At 41.0% G+C, this 21414-nt stretch overlaps 1 protein-coding gene across 1 annotated transcript in view; it reads right to left on the reverse strand.

Moving 5' to 3' along the window:
- Positions 1–436: 436 nt before the first annotated feature.
- The window catches only part of tgfbr3 (transforming growth factor, beta receptor III), a gene marked incomplete at its 5' end in the record, with an annotated part of 71247 nt that continues 50269 nt past the window's right edge, over positions 437–21414 (reverse strand). Inside the window, 10 exons of the mRNA XM_083888261.1 lie at positions 437–659; positions 4615–4722; positions 10184–10310; positions 11868–12164; positions 13755–13940; positions 14375–14518; positions 16426–16581; positions 17186–17475; positions 17974–18163; positions 21173–21320. Of these exons, the coding sequence (XP_083744387.1) occupies positions 541–659; positions 4615–4722; positions 10184–10310; positions 11868–12164; positions 13755–13940; positions 14375–14518; positions 16426–16581; positions 17186–17475; positions 17974–18163; positions 21173–21320 (1765 nt within the window). The 3' untranslated portion in view covers positions 437–540. The remainder of the gene's footprint in view (positions 660–4614; positions 4723–10183; positions 10311–11867; positions 12165–13754; positions 13941–14374; positions 14519–16425; positions 16582–17185; positions 17476–17973; positions 18164–21172; positions 21321–21414) is intronic.

The raw sequence follows: 21414 nt of genomic DNA on the forward strand, positions 1-21414 counted from the left end.
AGTGACACACATCGGGGAAAATCCGGTCCAGAAGTCCAGGTGAAGACGTAGAAAGCAAGTCCTGGTGTCTTCTACGAGTGTGGACGTCACGTTGTACGTGAAGCTGTTTCTGTCTCACTTCGCAATGAGTACAGTTAGCTTTAGCATTAGCCCCAGGATGCGTGTTTTAGTCATGCGAGAATCGGGACTACCGTGCAGCAGTCGACATGTGCTCGCTAATACTGACATCACTCGCTAATGCTCAGCCTCAATAAAACTGTGTGAGGTCAGAGCTACGGTTTGTGATGTGGTCAGAAAAACACAGCATTGGATTCGAAGGAAATGCCAATGAAATGCCTGGTTCTGCTGGCTATTATTTTAAGTTGTTCTTCTTTTTATAATAACTTTATATTATATATATATTTATCTATATATATGTATATTTTTTTTACCGCCTTCTGACCATGTCCCCAAAATAAAATCCTTTCACGGAAGGAAAAAGAACAAACCGGTCCATGTGAACCCGCCAGGCCCTTCCAGTGTGGCGGACGTGTTCCTGGGTTACGCCGTGCTGCTGCTGGAGCACGGCGTGCTTTGAGTGCTGCCGATACTGTGAGCCGCGCTGCTGTTCTCAGAGATGGGTTGAGACTTCTGGACCGGCTGTTTACCGCCTTTCTCACCTAGACAAGGAGCAGGAGAAGGAGAGAAAAGTAAGAAAATGAGAAATGACTTTGGAGCCACAAATTGCTCTTCTCTGATTTATGCAATTTATGCGTTGGCAAATTCCATTATCACGTTCATTTTCCGTGCTAATTTTTCTTTATTTTGATAACGGATGGATTTATTGAATATAAATGTTGTCTTACTGGGAGGAAATGGAGGTGATCAATCCGTCTGTTTAAATAAATCTAATAAACTGGCATATGTACTACAGAGTTTGTGTGGATGGAGATGTTTTTCATTTTCAAAAGACAAAAGAAAAAGATCATTTCCATTTCGTTCTGTTTCCATGTGGCGAGGAACTAAAATGCAGTCTCCAACACTTAGAAAAAAAGTGCTAACTAGAACCATATGAGGTTCTTCGGCTTGTCCTCATAGGAGAACCCTTTTTGGCTCCAGGTAGAACCTTTTTATAAAAGTTCCACCTGGAACCCTTTTGGAGGGTTCTACCAAGAACCCTTTTAAAACCCTTTATGCAGGAAAGGGGTTTTAAAGGGTTCTCTGGATTAAAAATGGTTTTACTGGAACCATTAGTGTTACCAAGAACCCTTTCTTCGGGAAAGGGTTTTTCAGAAGCAAATGGTTCCAGGTAGAACCTCAGCCCTCGTAGAAGGACCCTTTTGGAACCCTTATTTCTAAGAGTGTACTAACTTTTCCAAACTCTCTATAATGCTGGCGTATGGTGGACAGGATTCAAATCTGTCGTGTGGAAATTGCCTGGATGAGTCTGGATGCTCCATTGATCATCTGTTCTTTTACATTTTGAAAGAAAAATACTTCTGTTTGCTCCGACTGTCATTACTCGCCATAAATCTAGCGATGCAGTCGACATAAAAAAAACGCTTCTTCACTCACAGAACCCGTGCAGATTGATTCATTCTCCTTCGAGTAAAAACAAATGTGCACAAAATAACTCTTGGGCTGCATCTGACTGAACTTTTATCATCTTTGTGTGTAATCTGATGCAGGTTCACAGCGTTTCCATCCACCGAGACCCTAAAGATGTCACCTCAGAAACAACCAGTCACATCCGCCTGACAGATGCGATTTCAGACAAAACGAGACGGAGTTGATTTTTATCCATTATCTGGAATCAATTATCCTGACTGAAGTCGAACAAACACAACAAAGGACCTTGTGAATGGAGCTCCTAACAACTGTGTGCTTTATTGGTCATCGAGTACATTTTGTAATTTTGCTCTGCAGAAGTAAAAGTGCTTGTATTTGTTTTCTCTGATAAACAATGGGCAGTTATTGAAATGAGGCCCAGTCTGCGATTAATTCAGGTTTTTGGCAGTTATTACTGCAGCCTGTTTCTTCTTTGATTCATAGCCTCTTTGGAGCTCGCACACTTCAAATAAACTGTGTCAGATAAAGAATTGTTTTCCATTTTTCGATCCATATTTTATTGCGTGCAGGAACTAGAGTGTGTGTACAATATGTATGAGTGCTTGAATATACTGTATGATAAGCATATGTGTCCACAGGCGAGCCTGCGTGATCCCACTCCCTCTTCGGGGCCCCACAATTCTGCTAATGTTTACCAGAGCTGAGCTGCCAGCACTCTCTTTCCCCTCAAAGCATCCAGATCTTTTTTTCAAAACAAAGGGACTTGGATTCACCTCATTGGTCTGAGGAAATAGAAATTCCCTGGTCCAGTATTATCTTTCTAGATAGCAGAGATAACGGCTGCTCCCATCGTCACAGGGACATGCTCAAAAACACACAAACTGTGTCCAGTCATGGTAAGAAAGAGACGTCTCACTCTGAGACAATTTGACTGGTCCTCTCGAAGGAGAAAACAAACTTAGAACGCAGATTCTCAGAATCACAGTCAACACTTTGAGTTTTTTTCACTCACAGCCGATGACAGTTTTCAGTCTCAGCTTACATGGAGACAGAGATGTGGAGGGAAATGTGCTGATGCTGTGTGGACGGATTTGTTTCAAATAACATTACCAGCGCTGCCCATTAGGGTTGTAAAAGAAATCTAGTTCCAACAACTATGACATTACAGGCTTTTCCACATACACAGATGTAACATTATTTATTAATACTCATAATATTAGTCAGGTAAGGTTGACCTAGCTACTGTAACAGCTAAGCTAACAGGTGAGTCAGTGGATTTCTTTGTTACTTTGCCTTATATGGTATAGAACCTGATACACGCCCACCCGCGTTGAGTCTGATGTGCTTCTAGGCTGTTTTGTTTGAACTTAAACAGATATTTAAAGCTTTCTTTTTGGATTAAAAGTGACACTGATACCAGTGCAGGGGCTTACCAATACCAATACTTATTAATACTTATTATCGATGCTACTCTTGATAATTAAGGGTAAAAAACATAATCCGCAGAATCAGTGTTTCTGTTTTTTATCATAAACTACTGACCTGATTACCATGAAGGGACTATACAAGATAATACCAGTACAATAATATATTCAATCCGCAAACATCAGCCTCTTTTTGGCTCTTTTAAGTTAACACCGTCATCATCCGAGTACTTACTAAACAATACTGCTAACCCAACTGCCTGGTTGCTGACATGGCAGCTGTATGTGATCTCACTATTGTTTCATGTGTGATCCCACATATGTTTGGATTTCAGAGAAGACAGACAAGGTTGGATTTTTTTTCCCTCTTTCTTTTACATGTTATTTCACAGCTAAGCAGAGCAGAAGTGACTTCATCTCTGGCAGAATGTCAGACCTATTGTACACGTCAAGATAACGAACAAAATGCCAAATAATGCTGTAGGTTATGGGGTGTTTAAGCATTTATAACTCTAATTACCTTATATGGAATTCATTTTGTGTAAAGGACACACACAAGTAATACAGATTACATGTGTATTTGTTCTCAAGAGGCCAAACCCCATTGTGAGATCCTGAGGGAATAAACCCAAATCTGTTTTTGTGTTTTGATCACTGTACACAGAAATAAAATACAGCTTGAACTGATATTTTTGGTAGTTGTTTGGGGGTGGCTGTTTTTACATTCTTGGGGTTTACATAGAACCGCCAGTGTTGCCATTTAGGGTAAATTCGGATAAACAAGCCCCTCCAAAGTTACCCTACACTACACGCATAAACAGAAACATGTGCTTGAATTAACTCATCGTGGTTATGTGCACTTTAATCATAACTTGGTCTCTATATATATTCACTTTGACACTGAATATAACGGGAAATGTTTTTCACTGTTGATAATGTTGTTTCTGTTATGATAAGAGCCTATATGCCATCTAAACTCACATATATCAGGGAGAGTGATTTACTACACCAACCGTCAAACACTAATGAAATGTGACTCTGTCTCAAGCTGTTAGATTAAACAATCTCATTGTTGTGTTTAAACTGAAAACTTGACTTTTAAACACCACTACATTTATTAAAGCTGTCCAGGGAGAGCACATCAACTCCAGGGCTACAGGTCAGTGGCATAGTAGATGATCAGTCAACCCTAAGGCCAAACAGAACAGGGCAGCTCTGTGTAGCAGTGAACTCATTGGACTGCTGGGAACGCATTTCCTCTCAGGGGTCGGCAGGCTAGGGATGAGGGGAAAGTCTTGGCATCTAATGGACGGATTGTGTGTCTTTTCCTCTCAGCGCCCGCTACACCCAACAAGGGGGATTTCCAGCTCGTCTCCAGCCATTGTACTGAGAATATTCGCTGACCACTCCGCAGCCCCCAAAAACATTCAAAGGCAGGAAAGAGAAGAGCTTTCGCTGCTGACCAACAGGATATATTTACAGTAAAGGAGTGAATATGTTATTGTGAGCTGACCTCTGTCAGCAACAGGATGTTTGGCAATCTCAAACGGCACATTTCTGGCACTGAGGCGCTCGACGCATTCCTGCTCATTTTATCTTTTCATTAATGCATGAAAAGGTGAGCAGCAGGTAAAAGACCTACCTGTGTGAGAGTAGATAAACCATAGGGCTCCGGTCAACAGAGCGCCGATGATGAAGGCAGCAAAAGCGATTCCCACCACTGTTGGAGTGTCCAGCACGTACATCGTGTCTGTGAAGAAATAAACAGCACACATTTAAATACATGTTAATGGATATGGATTCCAGCAGTTGTTAAAATTCAAAATTCAATAAATAAAGAAGACAACATGAATAGACGTGTAAATAAAGTGTGTGTATAATCTAGAATTTTGTTATGCTTATATATTTTAATGACTTTAATAAACAGTAACAGGGTAATGTCAGGAAATCAGATTGTTTTAATATTCAAGATCCAGTTTATCATGTAAATTATATGTTTTTTCCCCAACAGGAGTCTTCACTTGTCTCTAGCCTATTAGCTTTTTAGATAATGTTAGGCTATCAAGCCTGACCCACGTTTTAAACTTTAGTTAGCTCCTGTTACCAAACAACAAAAACGCTAATTCACAGAGACAGTAGCTCACCACTCTGCTACCTAGTAAAATGCTGCTACCTACATCGCTGGCTAACTAGCTAAACTAGCTAAACTAGCTGCTATCTTATCTGGTCACCAAGATTGGATTTTCTTCGAAATAACGAAGCTAACAGCAGGTAACAGACACATTTACAGTTAACTCGAAAAAATGTTAGTGACAGTTAGTGATGTTTTTAAATCTGTGAATAACAAATGCACAGGAAGTCTTCAGCTAGCTGGTAGCTTATTAGCGCAATGTGTGGCTATAAGTGAGATGTTAAGGATTGACTCCAATGTCACTGCACTGATATTTTTAATAATCTGCTTAAGGTTAAGTTCTAATTTGTCAGTTTGTACTATAGTATACAGTATATTTAAATGTATTCAATTATTTCATGTCCTATTGTACAGTATATCAAATACATCTTAATATACATTATGCATAATGCCACTAACCTGCAGGATCCGGTGGTGTTTGGGGAACTTTGTTTGTGGGAGGAACTGTAAAATGGAATGGGAAAAAAGGATGTTAACATCACATATGAGAAGTAATCAGTTCTTTAAAAAAAAAAAATTAACAACACATGTTCAGACTGGGCTGGTCAGCCAGAGGCCACAGGATCAATGATTTGGAGAAATTGCATTGAGATGATAAGAAATCCTCTGGAATGTGAAACAAGAACATGAACACGAGGAAAAGCAACTCGTCTTTAGCCAGCAGCCTTCTTAGGGATGAACCTAGAGATGCTGGCTAGCTAAGTTCTGCACTCAAGCCATCTGGAATGGCTTCAAAAGTGAAATTAACCGTAATGATGACTTAACAAACAACACAATGGCGCTTGTGTATGGGCGAACTCGAGAAGCAGGCCTGGTACACGTCCAAGAGTCTGGCACAATGGGTGCTATTCTTGGACACGACACCGACAGGTCATCAGAGAATACTTTAATTTCAGAGGGGACGATAGCCAGAGGACGTACTCTCTGAAGGCCACCCTCCACCTCCATTCCTCCAGTCCACTGCTATCTACTATGAGTTGTTAGACTAAGAATAAAGAGAATGACCAGAAATGCACACTAAAATAAAATATACAACTCCGCTCTAAGAACGTCTGTGAGTATCAAGCTGAAAAACATGATGTACCTTTTCAAATAATGCCTTGATGTCTATGGGGAACAATATGCTCCTGGGCCTCTGTCAGGTACTGAGTTATGTTCCCTGCTTTTAACAGAACCAGGCAGGGCTCCAGAAGTTTAACTCATGCCTTGTGTTTGCAGCTTTAAGCTGCAGCCAGCCGAAGGTGGACGAGCACTGATATCTGTGCGAATGTCACTTTGTTTACGTCAGTTCGCCTGCTGCGCAGTGAAAGAGCGGTCCCTCTGCTTAATGACTTGTTTTGGATCAAACTCTGAAACCAGTGACATCACTTCAACAGGACTCTGGACAGTGATATTTCAAACCACAGCCATAGTTCAAAACTGTAGGCTCAGGTCCACGAGGCCATGAACATCACATACTGTACTGTGGAACAGATAATACACAGAACTCAGATGTTATTCTTATCTTCAGTGCAAACACATGTCGAAGCACAAGTTTAAATAAATATGTTTTGAGTTTTACACAGCGATGCATACTTTTACTCCAATATGCATGCATCTGCCTTAATCCAGATCTACTGCTTTGCATTGCTTAACACCTTTGAAAATCATTTGTGACATTTTTTGACAAATCACACACCATTTTTAATATATGCTCCAGAGAAAGTGTTCCTTTGTCACCATGTAACCACATAAGTCACTATTAGTTTACATTGTGTCATGCTAACTGGTACAATCAGCTTGTTAATTTGTATCTTGAAAGGTTTATATGGAGTTGTTGATAAAATTGAGGAGAAAGAGATTCTGAAATCTGTCTAAATATAAAAAATGCAACACTTAAATCAGTCTTTGTCTTGCTACTTAAACCTCTTTTGACATTTCTGTTGATTCTGTTGGGTATCTCGTGACGATTTTGAGTTGCTGATGACTAAGAAATAACACATTCTTGCTCCATACGCATACACTTGTTCCTGAAAGTGATGATGTTTTGCTCTTCAGGCCTTTTTCAATATCAGAAACACTGTGACTGGCACTCATTTTGAATAAAGGTCACTCCTCCGAGTCAGTTGACTCGTGCAGGCAATCACAATTAGCAATTAGACAATTACGCAATTAGCTTTCCGCTGTTGGGAGGGAGCAATCAAGTCCAGGCTAATTTGACAGTTTTAACATACATAGAACAGAATATACCAATACAAATTATATATATATTTATTTATACTTTATATTGGAAGTGCCAGTCAAAACACATTTTGTTTGTTAAAGTCTCAAATCTTTGAAGATCTAGTGTAAATTTTAAGTTGCTCTATCAAAATTCTGAAAATAATTTTACTTTGAATTTAAGGTCATTTAAATCACTCAAAACAGTAAATATTAGATACAGACTTTTCCAGACTGTAACGTCTGCCAAAGTCATTTTCTGGTGAGGTACTTTTACTCCAGTGCAGTTTTCCAGTGTGCCATAAATGACTGGTTTTATGTAATTATTTGAAAAAAAAAAAAAAGCTATGTGACACACATCCAAAGAATACAGCAGCACATGTGGAGCAAAGAGATATTTATGACAGAAAAATCAGCTACTTAAGATAAGATAAGCAATCTGAAGTGCAAACACATTCATTTTCACAGTATAGTTTATATGCTGCAGCCTGTCCAGTGTCTTTAATGAAATATCTGATATTTAAGGCTCCTTCTTGCATAACTCTCTGCAGACTTAAAGTAAGTACTACATCCACACGCCAGACTCTCAAATAAATGATACCGTTAAACTTTTCCTCAATGTTACCCGGGAAAAGAGGGATAAAATTTATGACGTGAGGCAGTAATTCTACTTTTGATGGCAGGGCTTTCAGTCTGTTATTTTTTTCCATGCACCAAGTTGGCCACAAGTGGCCTCCTTTGATTTGTAGGTGGACTTAATTTTTTTGGGATGCAGTCCATGACAAAACTGCAGCCCCTGAAAAGGCTGCTTGTTTTGTTTGCAGTCGTACCATAAGCAATGCCCTTGTGTCACAGGGAACTTTGAAACTTTGCTCATTGCATATCTGTGTTTACTTATTTTCCGACCATGGAAAATAAACCTGCGGCACTGGCATAGCGGCGTGCCAATGCATCCTGCTGCCCACTTATTCATTCACTCATTACAGCAAATGTTAGGTTCTCTTTACCAGTATCCTCGCCAGTGACTTCTTCTCCAACTTCAACACTGGCATCTCTGTGCTAAAATCTGACTGCATACATTTACGTGAGACAGCAGCTCTGCCCAGTGGTAAAAAAAAAACACACCAAAAGACCATTAAAATGTCATAAATACACCCATTTCTGTTCAAAATGTTCCTGTTGAGTTGAGACAAAATCAAACCAGAGCCCAAGTGATATCAGATGTTTGCGGCTCGTACCAGTAAAATAAGCCATGTAACTTTTATCAAAGCTCCACCCCCAAAACACAGGAAGTCATTGTCTGTGGTAGAAATAATGTGGGTGTTGTCTTTGATTTAGCATTGTACGCCTCTGTGAGAGCCTGCACAGGGAGGCAATATCAAAAACTTTGGTACTCCGGGTGATTTTTCGTTAGCCAAAATTCAGTTTGGACTTTTTGTTCTGTTTTTCTTTAACATTGGGTTTTCTGTTCCTTGTTTCTAGTTTTATTTTTGTAGTTTTTCCTTTTATTTTCTAACCCGTCTTGCCTCCTGCTTCCTCACTGCCTCGTCCTAATGTTTCACCGCTGTTTGATTACCCCTGCCTCAGTGCTCGAAGTGGGCCAGTACTTTCCGGTACACAGCACCAGCACTTCTTAATGTCACTATGGAGGACAGTATAACAAAAGGACACCAAATAAAATGGACTGCGAGCTAAACGCACACAGAGACAAATGAAATCCTTTCATGCCAGAATTAATGGTCTGTGAAAGTTCTCAGTCATCCAGGTCGTAGTCGTCTTCAGTCAGAACTGAAGAACCCTCTTGAATGAGAGGTGAAACGTCTTCATACTTAAGCCGACAGCTAACTGCAGAACTAATCGCAAAACACTTCTCAAATGTGCCAAACAATCGAAAAAATTGGATTTCAATATGTTCTTACTTGTGCACCGATACGATAAATCTGCCTCTGACCATGCTGATGTTTATGGTTTGGACTCTCGCTCACACACTGACTAAAATGACGCGAGGCGTATAACATCCATGAGTCAGTGAAGTTGACTCAGGCTAACCACACTTGTTGGTCTCTTGTTGGTGTCATTACTCAGAGGGGACATTTCGCTGGGAAATCTCTGGCCGTCCACTGGAGTTGGGGCATTTATGATATCACCTCCTTTTAGGTTTAGATCATAATCAGTAAAATGTGGCGGTGGTGACCTAAGACTCCCCCCCCAAGATACGATGAGTGTAAGTATGAATAAATGAGGAAAGAGAACTAGTGCTGATGGAGGGATGGAGCCTTTAGGTTTCTGGCTTGACTCCCAAAGCCAATGGGAGAGTGCCACCACACCCCTCACTCATGCACACACTCCTCACTGCTCTAGTGGAAAGTGGAGGCCACAGTGAAGGTCTTAAGTGAAAACAACTGGAGCTCGATGCTCTTTTTCCACCACCTCCTCGGCACAGCCCGGTCCAGAGCAGCAGAACTGGGCCTCAGCGTTCACCCACTCCCCCCTCTCACTGCTGTCAACAACACGCCGGTATACATACAAACATTATATACACCCAAACATGCACACGCTTGTGTACAGATGTTCAATGTAAACACACACGCACTAAATGTGCACACATACTTAATGACAACCAGATGTGGGGAAGTAAATGTGCAATGCTTTGTGGTTTGGTTGTAATCTCCAAGTGCTGGACAGAGGTTTCTCTGGCTCGTTCGCCCTCAGACCGCTTTCTCTCTTTCCTCCGGGCTCCTTGTCACACTCTCTTTACTCAAAGCTCATTGCATAAGCTCTAATTTGGTGTAATGTGCATTTTTCTTTTCCTCTCACTAACCTGTTAGGCCTGGTCCACCAGAGTTGTCAACCACGACCAGCGGCTTGGTGCATGGCTTGCTGTTCATCATCATCAGGAGGATGTTTTCCACACTGAGAGAATCGCAAGAATCTCTGGGTTGTAAACACTGTGTGAACAAAAGGAGAGAATGAAGATCTTAAACCTGTCAAGTTACAATGTTAAGTGTACAAATCTGTATTGTCTGTGTACTGATTGTTTGACAGCCCTTGCCCTGCTCACTGAAAAACATGGCTTCCAGCAGCAATTTTATCTATTTAACCAAAGTTTAAACTCATAAATCCTTCGACGCACTCACTGCTTGTATTAGGTAAATAAATACAAACAAAAGCACACAATCACAGAATAACACAATTAACTGATTCACTGGTGGAGGCCAAAGCAGATCAACAACTACTGTATGCGTTGATGTGGAAAACTTACTGTATATCTAGGGAGTTTGATACAGGAAGTGAGCAGATTACTGTTTAACCACACGATCTCGCAATGAACATAATAAGATATCGTAGACTGAGGCAGGCGCGATTCTGTTGCCTCAGTGTCTCAGAATTGTTCTCGTGGTGGAGGGCAGGCACAGAAGACCTCATAATCAACCAACCAAACTTTGGTTTCCCTTCTAAAACTGCATAGTAAAAAAATGTACCCTCTACAATTTACTACACATTTCTGAACTTCGAGTAAATCTCTTCCGTCATACCTGACGAAAAGTATGGAAATGAAATAAATTACCCACTTATTAGCTTAAACTCCACTCTGATCCTTATCATATCACAACAATTAGCTCCACAATCACAATTCAGCCTCGAGCAAACGCTGCAAAAACTACTGTTTCAAGTAAAAAAGAAAGTAGAGGAAATAACGTTGTATGAGTTGGACGGATAACAGAGTAAGAGAAAAATGAATATAATGGCAAAAAGCGAAGCTTATTATTTTTTTCCCTGTAGCTGGATATTTGGCAGACTTTGAATAGATAACATCTTTCGTTGTTAGCTTTGGGTGCAGACTCAGTGCTGTCCAGAGTAAAAGGTGCTGCACTATGACATTAACCTCTGCTGACACTGTACAGCCCTGGAGATCCTGCAGCTGCTTTAATTGGCATGTATTATAATACTTTTTTTATATCATTTGATATTGATATATATCACAATATCAAGCTAAGGCTGGGTGATATGGCTTATAAATAATAATAACTCGTAAAGCTGTATACGGGTTGTTTCTCAATGACAACACAATGTAAATGCACCCTAAAATATCTACTTTAGCTTAAAATACAGTTCATACCTTTCATTTCAGATAATACCTATTTCATTTTTTTAGCTTTTTAATGTTAAATGAAGGACATTCACGTGTGTCAGAAACAATGAAATCGCCTATTATATGGTCAAATTCTGCTATAACACAAACAATTAGGCTTTTTTAAATATATTATTTTTGATTCCATGTATTTTTTTAATCAAAAGAAATATAGTATTTAATGTAAAATATTTAGTGTATTTCAATGATTTATTCAATGTAATAAATGTGATTATAGTCAATGCAACAGCTTTTTAAACCAGGAAAAGTCATCACAGACGACCAAAAAAATCTAAAATGATATCTTGTCTCAGGTCACGATATAAATATAATACTATGCAAAAGAGTAAAAGTGATTTTTTTTTTTTTTTACCGGCGGCAGTCTCTGGTTGCTGTGGACGCCCTTGGAGCACAGCGTCATCTCACAGTGCAGGAAAAGCAGCGACATGTTCAGTTTTGAGTTGAAGGTGAAGCTGAAGCTTTTCTTCTCCGCCTGAGTGTTGTGAGGAGCAGGGAAATCCATCGGATCGTAGATGGTGACGGACTCGTCTGTGGAGCACACCGTCTCGATTAGACTATAATCTGAGGGTACGCTGGGCTTGGAGTTAGGAGAAATGAAGCAGGATATGATGGTGAAGCCCAGATCAGGATCAGAAGTGGCTGATGTGACCTGAAGAAAAGGAGAGAGAAAGAGAAAAACATGTTTTATTCAATAAATAATTCTCATGAAAAGCCAAAAACAGGTGTCATGAATGAATTATACCTCATTTTTTGCATTTATTAAATGTCCAATGTGTAAAATTTTGGTGAAATTTGTTAAGATTTGTTAGAGATTACATATGGTAGAAATTAAAGATGCAATAATTGCACTTATATGTAAATATAAAGTCAGGAATACACCCAAATTAATGATGATAATAACAGTTTAACGTCAATCGTAATTTCTAAATTTGTTAGAATCTAGTGTGTCTGCAAACCACATCAGTGAGCACCGCTCTCACACTGACACAACACATTTCTTAGTAGTATTTAAGTTCCAGTTAGGCTGGTAGTATTATTTTTCCATGCATAACCACAAGACGAGCCCTCGACTTATTATTCCTCCTCTTTCCAGCTTTTGGGTCGTCAGTGATGGAATCCTCATTAAAGTTTTTAGCCAGAGTGGAAAAACACACACATTAGAATAATGTTTCATTAAAGCAGATTAAGGCTTATTATGTACAATAAGATTTAGGTTTGATTGTTGATGACAACATGTGTGCACAAGTGGTGAAGGGGAACAAAAAGCTGACTCAATGAGCATCAAAGTGCACTTGTGCCTCTTTTGGCCACGGCCTCAGGTCAGGTCTCAGCACAGTGTGAGTTCTGGTGTGAGGGAGGCTCACGCCAGAGCTGCTCACACAAGAAATGTCTTTGTAATCTGCTGGCTCTGTGTCCACACTGTCACTGTCAGCGTCTCCTGCTGATATCATCATAAATCATGTCTTCAAAGGAGCCCGGAGCACGAGTCTTTGCCGTCTCTTGCACGACCTCCATCAATTGCACAGACACATAGAAACACACGATACGATTAATGCCAAAGCAATGACAGCGAGTGTTAGCTTTGTTAGCCCCAGCTAGACTAAATACAAATTGACCTTCGCCGATGGCGCACTAGGAGATGACGGCAGGGAGAGCTCAGAGTCAGACAGAGCACAAAAAGGATCGTTTTTGCCGATCAGGTCAAAGAAAACAGATTCAAAGAAGCATACTGCATAAAAGTGATAGTTCATGTTTTTTCAAGAGTGGTTGTGTAAGGTACGGAGACAAAATCAGTGCTGAGACAGGGAGGTTTACGACTGATTTTAGCCACAAATCCAAAGACTCGACGATTAAAATCTAAACCTGCTAAAGCCTATGCTAACTTAAGAATGTGTTCACTGCTTTATCTCGCTGTTTGACAGCCTTTTTCGACTGGAGACGTACGTTTGTAAACAGCGCAATCGCTACACAACACTGCATTTTTAGCTTGCAAGATCAGAGGAGATCTGAACGAAAGGTTTTTAAACCTTGAAGTCACAAAATAATACACTTTTAACCTAACTGGTAGATACAGAATTGTATCAACAACTCCTGTGCGGCATGATGTACCCATTAGAAAAAGGCTCTTTAATGGTGAGATAAAGTGGCAATTATTCTCAAAACATTGCAGGCATTAGTGACAGAGATTTTATTGGATAAGACTTTGAACAAATGTGTGTAAGAAATCCAAAAGGCGTACCTCCACAAAGACTTGCTGATTATGTGAGACGGTGTAAAAGGTCTGACGTGAGGGGATGTTGGACGGCAGCGTGTTGTACAACTCCATACTGAACGTCACGTTGTTGACTGGCTGCCTGGACGGTCCCGGTACAAACTTGGGAAGGATTTCTGTGGTTTCCTGGTTCTTTTTGTATGTGCAATTAAACTAGGAGGGGAGAAAAACAAAGCCAACACAAATATCAGCAGGGTTCTGACATTAGATTCCACCGCTAAGCACTCCGTACATGACTGAGTCGACTTCACAAACAGGAAAGATACTGAATAAACAAGATCAATAAGTGGGAGACAAGCAACATATGACACTGAGGAAAATAAGTCAGGAGAGAATGAGAAGACTATGGAGAAATATATCAAATTGGAAAATGTCAGATCGAGTTCATGAAACAGACATCATGGAAACAAGGGGAGATTTCAGCAGCCAGATTTGTTTTTTTACAAGCACCAAGGGACACTGGGGTTTCTTCCAACTGTGCATGATTTAAAACATGATTTAGATGATCATTCGTCAGTGGTCAACTTTCACCCTGTGAGTGCAGAGAGAAAGAGAAGAGAAGCCCAATCACAGGTTCACTGTCTTACCACGATGACAGACTGGTGCTCTGCGGGCTCAGTAAACGTCCTCTCCACTGGATCCCTGGGGAACTGAATGTCTCCAGATTCCAGATCCAAATAATCCAGAGGGCCACCACTCCCATCCTTCGTCTCAGCGTGACTTATCAGAACCTGCGGTTTACACAGTCTGTTACTCGCAAAACATAAGCCACTGCAGCTAGAAAACATTCATAAATAATAATCATGCCCTTACATTTCTACATTTAAACAGATCCAGCTGCACACAGTGTTGCTTCATTCAGGCAGAGATTTGCACGACAGGGAAGTGTGGTCACCGAAATAGTGGTCTCTAAAATAACCACTGATTACGACTTCAAATGTGGGAATGTTTTGAAGATTCACCATATTAGAGTCAGAGATTAGTATGTATGTTGAGGTAGATTTTCAGTGACACTAAGTCTGAGCCAAGCTTGTTTTTAGCGCCACTGCCAGAACACATTCTCTGTGAAATGTGGGGAACTAGACAATGGAAACGTATCAATTCAAACTAGAGGTCAGAGGTCATCCCTGCGCCTGAGAGTTAACACAAAAGATGGCCTTGGACATGTTCCCTACTCATCAATCTGAATACGTAGTGCTCCAGATTTCTCCCGACAAAAGATTTCACAAGGTCGGCGAGGAAGTGATTAATCTCTGCTCATTAGAACAAACATGCTGAATGAATGCATTCCATTATAATGAAGAAAACCATGCCTGTCAGATGTGAATGTTGAATGCCATAAAAGCACCAGTGTAAACAACAAAGTTGAACAGAAATGTTGTTCCTCACTTTCCCCCTTTTGCATTCACTTTTCATGTAACTACAAAACTGGAGCAACAGTGCATATTTGTCAGGGGTTTTTTTTCCATTCATTCTCATAGGAGGATAAAACAGTTTTTGGACATAATAGTGGAAATAGAGTAAAGATTTCCCTTTTGCAGCTCCTCATGGACATTTAGGTAATTTGAGGACACACTGTCAACCTCTGTAGTAAGATAGTGACTGAAGAGCTGTCAAAAATAACATACATGTATACTCTTGATACAAGATGTCACTGTTTTAACAAGCTCACGTAGCTTTGGTTGTGCGCTGTTCTACTCTAAAACAAAATAAGCCAGCGTTCATTTTGTAACTGTAAGTTAGCTTAGCTTCCCGACATCTAGTGGGAAACTGTGTTCACTTTCTGTAAACTAGGATAACTAGCGTCTACTTTTCAACTACAAAAATGTAGACAGTTAGCATAGTTTATGGGAGGTCAACAGGTATGGAGTGAGCCATTTAGCATTGCTTACTTAGCTTACTGTGAACACTGTTCCCACTAGACATTAGGAAGCTAGGTTCACTTGCCTCCGTTTTCTAGGTTAAGGTGTTTCTACATAGAAAGTAGAATGTAGTTAGCCTGGCTTTCTAGCACAGACTGTTGTCCAATAGGTTTAATGAAGCTTTCATTTCCGAGGTGAATGTGTTTCCAACTGGAGACTTTAGCTTACCCAAGCTTGTTCATATACTGGCAACTTATATATTGTTCCCTCTAGGTGTTAGGTAGGCTCACGAGCCTCCATTTTCAGGGTCAAGGTGTTTCCAGTTGATAAACGGAAGCTTGTAAGGCAAGCTTGCTAACATAAACACGCTTTCCGTATTGGTATGAATAAGCAAAGCTAACTAGTATCCATTTTCTGAGCAAAGGTGTTTCTAGTTGGAAACCAGAAGGTAGTTAGCCTAACTTGCTAACACAAAAACAATTTTCAACTTGGTGTAAGGAAGCTAGGCTAGGGTTAGTCTAGTTAGCCTAGCTTGCTAACACAATTACTGTTTCACTCTAGTTGTCAGGATGTTAAACTACTGTCTGTTTCCTGAGAACAGGTGTTTCCAATAAGTGATCTGTGGCCATGTTTACAGTGTTTAAAAGCTCTGACCATTGCCACAGTGAGGAAAGTAGCAGTAAAAATAAATAAAACTTTTAATTTTTATTGTAGCTACACTTTGGAAATTGATGACCTGTTTTAAACCACATTGTAATAACAGCTATTATACTCACAGAGTTGATGTAAAGGGCCATTGGGCCTCCCTGCATGGGATAAACTGTGGTCCGACAGCCAGTCAGAGTAGTTTCCAGCGTGTAGTGGGTGGCATTGACTGTTGCTTTGCATTCTGGGTCTTGGAGCGTGAGGTTTGCATGAATAAATCCATTCGCCTGAGGAAACATCAAAAAATGCCAACACTGGATGAAGATCAAAAGCAAATTCCTATATTAACTCATTTCAAAAATAGGGTGTGTGTTTTTTTTTTTTGTTTTTTTTTTAAGAAATGAAACTTGGTTGTGTGAGACTTGAAGTTCCCAGGAATAAACAAGTCCCACAAGGTGGTCTAGCTCCAGCCCGAGCTTCCCCTAATTACAGTCTATGCCAGTTTCCATTCTGTGATGTGGGCTGACTGAGCTGTCTCGGAGTGCAGATGCCAAATGTTGGGAACAGTCCTACTTGCTTCAATGTCAGCCTGTGTATACCACAACACAACATTTCTTTTTCAATAACCTCACAACATAGGTGTTTACAGTGTACTTTCCTTTTCTAATCACAGTGTGAATTACTCATTTATTCAGCTTTATCAATTATTAATTATCTGGTAATTAATTGGCTCTCTTGGCTTTTGGCAGCCCATAGGAAATGAGCTGGATGGTTGTCGGTTTCATTTCCAGGAAAGGTCAAGGGCTGGGGTGCCACTAAGAAAATTACATAACCGCCTTTGCTCCCTGGGTGAAGATAAGTGTGATCGAAATAATCATGCTGTCCACTCACAAGCAATTTCCCTCTGTCCACAGTGACCACCATCCTCGTGTCCTCACACTGCACACTGAGGCCAACGTTCAGGACTCCATGATGCTCCTCGGGCTCCTCGTTCTCCCAGGGCCGGTCATCGGCGGAGGACGGGGGCAGCTGCAGGAAGGGCAAGCCTTCAGCAGCAGGCAGCGGGAGGAGGAAGGGGAAGCCTGTGCGTCGTGAAGCAGTGCCCGGCCCAGGATGAGGACTGGAGTCGCGCAGAATGGAGAACTCTGGGGGAAACATACTCTCCAGAGGATCCACTTCATCTGCAAGTCACACAAGGTGAAAGCCTCATGAGGCTCACTTTATAGGCAGGCGACTATGACTATAAAACCATCAATTTCATGCTAGTTTCTTTAGATGAGAGTTAAATGTACATGTGTTGTATTGGTAAAACATCTACTTCAAAATTAAAGGTCTAATATGCAAGATTCAGTGTGAAAAGACATCAGGATGTATTGTGTAAATACACTGTATAGTCATGTCAGGGCCTGTTTTGATGGCTGGTCCAGCTGATGCATTTGAAGACCCCTTAGAAATGCTAAATGTAAACATAAAGTAGCCTGGGTGCAACAGTTGTTAGATGGCATTACTAGATACAAGAAAACTACAAACATCTGATTGGTTGTATCTAGCATCCCTTTTGCAAAAAATTGCAAAAGCAATTGAATACTGAATACTGGACGTTTAACCAAACAATTTAGCTGAATGTATCCACATATATAACCCAAACAGATCATTCACACGCTGTTATTTCCAATTACCTGGCTCTCTGAGCCGGATGTTGAAGTTATTGGCTACCGGAGTGCTGGTGTATGACGTGACTGGACTGTAACCCTGCTCCTCTGCCCACTTGATCAAGGCCTGTGGCCCTGATGGTAAGTGCTGCTTGGGGTTTTTTGACACCTGCATCATCCTCTCTGTATTGGAGTTCACACTCACAGTGTCAGAGGCCTGTGGACAAGAGAGAATACACAACACCTTTTAATTTGTCTCTGAAAAATAAAGTGCGTTTATAGAACAAGTTCACTCCTCAAGAAGGAGCTCAGACACAAAAGACGATGAGTTACTGCTCGGGACCTGTCACAGATATTCAGGTTCAAGTCCAGCCCTGCATGTATCCATGACTCACATGTTTGAGCGTGATGAGGTAATGGGCGTGTCACAGCTCGATTAATCCTGACAAACGAACATGTTACTTTTGCTATTTAATCCCATCTTCTCCCGCTTCCTAATCCTCCTCTTGCGAGGGAGTGCTGATACTCTTTTTTAAGTGTCTCTGACGGGAGCGGGGCCTCATTTTTACAAGCCGCCATGTCACCAAGCAGTGGTCAAATACTGTGCTGTATTTTAGAACGCTATTAAGATTAAGATTAAGAACCCTTTAAGTCAATAAGAAATTCAATTCTGCAGTGAGTTAGTGAACACACACAGCACACAGTGAGGTGGAGAACATGCTAACCCAGCGCAGTGAGCTGCCATGCCAGTGAGCGGCGCTCGGGGAGCAGTGAGGGGGATAAGTGCCTTGCTCAACAGCACTTCAGCTGCGGACTGGTCGGGGATTGAACCGGCTACCTTCCGGTCTCCAGCTCAAAGCCCTAACCACTAGGCCACAGCTGCCCCAATCACAACGTGTATCACAACGTGTCTAGTTTATTTGGAATAATTTGTTTATCACAGATGACGGATCATCTTGAGCTCAATGGTGATTGGACAAATGTGGACAAATCATAATCATAAATCATTGAGACAGCAATGTAAGGGTCAATAGATAACATGATGGGACAATGGACTCAAATGACTAACTGTTTTTAAACTGTAATAAATAATCTTAAATTGAGTTACAGTTGTACTGACATCCTTCCTATTGTGCACCTCTATCTGAACTGTTCAACCATCCGTCTATGTTGTTCTGTGGGTTTTCACAGACTTCACGTTTGCATTACACCGACTTACTGTACAGCTGTGAGCAGGCAGCTGAACAAACACACTGGCAAAATGCAGAGTCATGGCTCAGCTGCCCCTGTTAAGAGTATCACCATTACACACGAAGGAAACCCAGGGCCTCCCCACACACCTCAGCTGAAATCGGTCGAGGTTCTACATGTTCACACAAGAGAAAGGGTCAGTTAAAGACTAAAAACCAGAAGTCACCAGACTCAGCACAAGTGAAATGGTATTTTTTCTTTCCATTCTTGGTTTAAAATGACATTCCTGGAGCATATTAAAGTGGCTGGAAAGCTGCCAATTTCCCTGTCCAGATGATCTACAGCTATGCTGTATTTCCTACATTTACATAGGTGTCGTATTCTCATGGATTCTAAAGGTCCTAAGAGACTTGAGCAACATTTATGAAGATTTAATACCAACACTGTATACTAATACTCAGAGTTTTAAACTATTTTTTCTAAGTAAAGGCCCCTCTGATGCGTTTTTGTCTTGAATGTGTGGCTCGGACAGAAGGTCATGTCAGATCGAAGCGCAACACAATGCCTGAGGAGAGTGCTGCTCATAATTCACATTACGGTGACAGCTCGAGACTTGTGCTGACCCCCACACAAATCCCTCCCAACAATAGCGGGGGCGTTCTGATTTGAGGCTGATACGAACAGATTATTTGGCCAAATTATCCTGTAGTGTAAGGTAGAGGTCAACCAATTAAACATTTTATCGGATAAAGCAGAATAGACAGGACTGTGTTGTCCACCAATGTGGAAATAAGATGGGGGATAGTCATAAAAACAAGAAGTATAAATAAGAGACGGTTGTAAAAGACCCCCCCCCCCCTCCATCTTTCAGTGAAGAGTCGAGGCAAAGATTTCTGAGATTTACCAATGATTTGGTTGCTGTTGACATAATTTTAGAGAGCTTGTTTTTGTTTTTGCAGCTGAAGTGGCCATACCAGGCAGGAGAGTGAAAAGTAAGGATACTTTCAACAAGGGATTTGTACACCAGTTCTAAGATGTCTTTTCCAACACTGGGGCCCCTGAGCTTTCTCACCAAGTGAAATCCTGCCCGTTTTTACCACCTGCTTGGTCATTGACACATTTATTTGCAGCCGACTTGTCTGACACCATGATTCCAGGACTTTGATTTGTGCAAAGTAGTCTGCATCAACAGCTGGGTAATATCCCTGGAGGGACCCAAATGTCCTATTTTGAATTGGTTCACATATGACATTTTACAATCTATCCACTCTACAAAGGCCTCTACAGGCATAGTTGCTACTGCCTAGCCTAGCACAAACATGACTATATTTGCTAATGGGTAATTTTCAACTGTTGCTACATAACTAGCCCATGAGACCTAGTGCAATTAATGCAGGATCCGCAGTGTGAGTTTAGAGGAGCAGCTACAAGATGCATACAATGACCAGCGGAAACAAACACACACTTAACAAACACTTGCTGCCACCTTGTGGTAATATAAATACTTCTAATTACGTATTCATTAGCTCTTGGAGAGATATACACTTGATAAATAAAATACTGCTCAGGTTTGTGTCTTTTTAATACTGTCATGAATATTGATACTGCAAAGTCTTCTCAAGATACTACTATATTTTCACCATTAAGATATCAAACGTTGATTTATATATTTATTTTTTTAATCACTTAAGATTCAAAAATCTTCTATGACTACTGTGTGCTATAGTAGTGATAGTGCCAAAAATATGCGATGGCCTTGCTGCTCCAGCCCCAGCGAACACGATGACAGTCCCTGGAGCTGCTGTGATTACATTTTCACAGCTCTTCCTAAACCGCTCATGCAGCAGGGACCTGGGCAGCAATTCAACACATTGGGGAGTGAGAAATTCTCAAGGCCAGCGGTGCAAAGCCGACAACATTTCTGTCTGTGACACGACTCGTAAGCTACAGTGAGGTGTGATAATACTATCAAACTTCAGCGGAGAAGGCACAAAAAAGGGAAAAGCTTTTCTATGTTGTGATATCGCAATCTCACCACTACTTCCAGCTTGCCAATCAAACGGTGGGCTTTGATGACCCAGTTGACTGCCTTGGTGCACTTGAGCAGCAAGACAACGTCGCGATGCAGAACGCCGTCCTCCTCCAGAGGCCGTAGATCCACAATGACATCCACCTGGAAGGCGCTGCAGAAAAAGGAGAGAGAAGAAGAAGAAGAATCTCTCCGTGATTGTGTTGACAATACATTATCACGCCTGCAGTGTCTGGCCAACTAATTAA

The sequence above is a fragment of the Microchirus variegatus genome (genome assembly GCF_963457635.1).
Source record: "Microchirus variegatus genome assembly, chromosome: 4".
In the NCBI taxonomy this organism is placed as follows: domain Eukaryota; kingdom Metazoa; phylum Chordata; class Actinopteri; order Pleuronectiformes; family Soleidae; genus Microchirus; species Microchirus variegatus.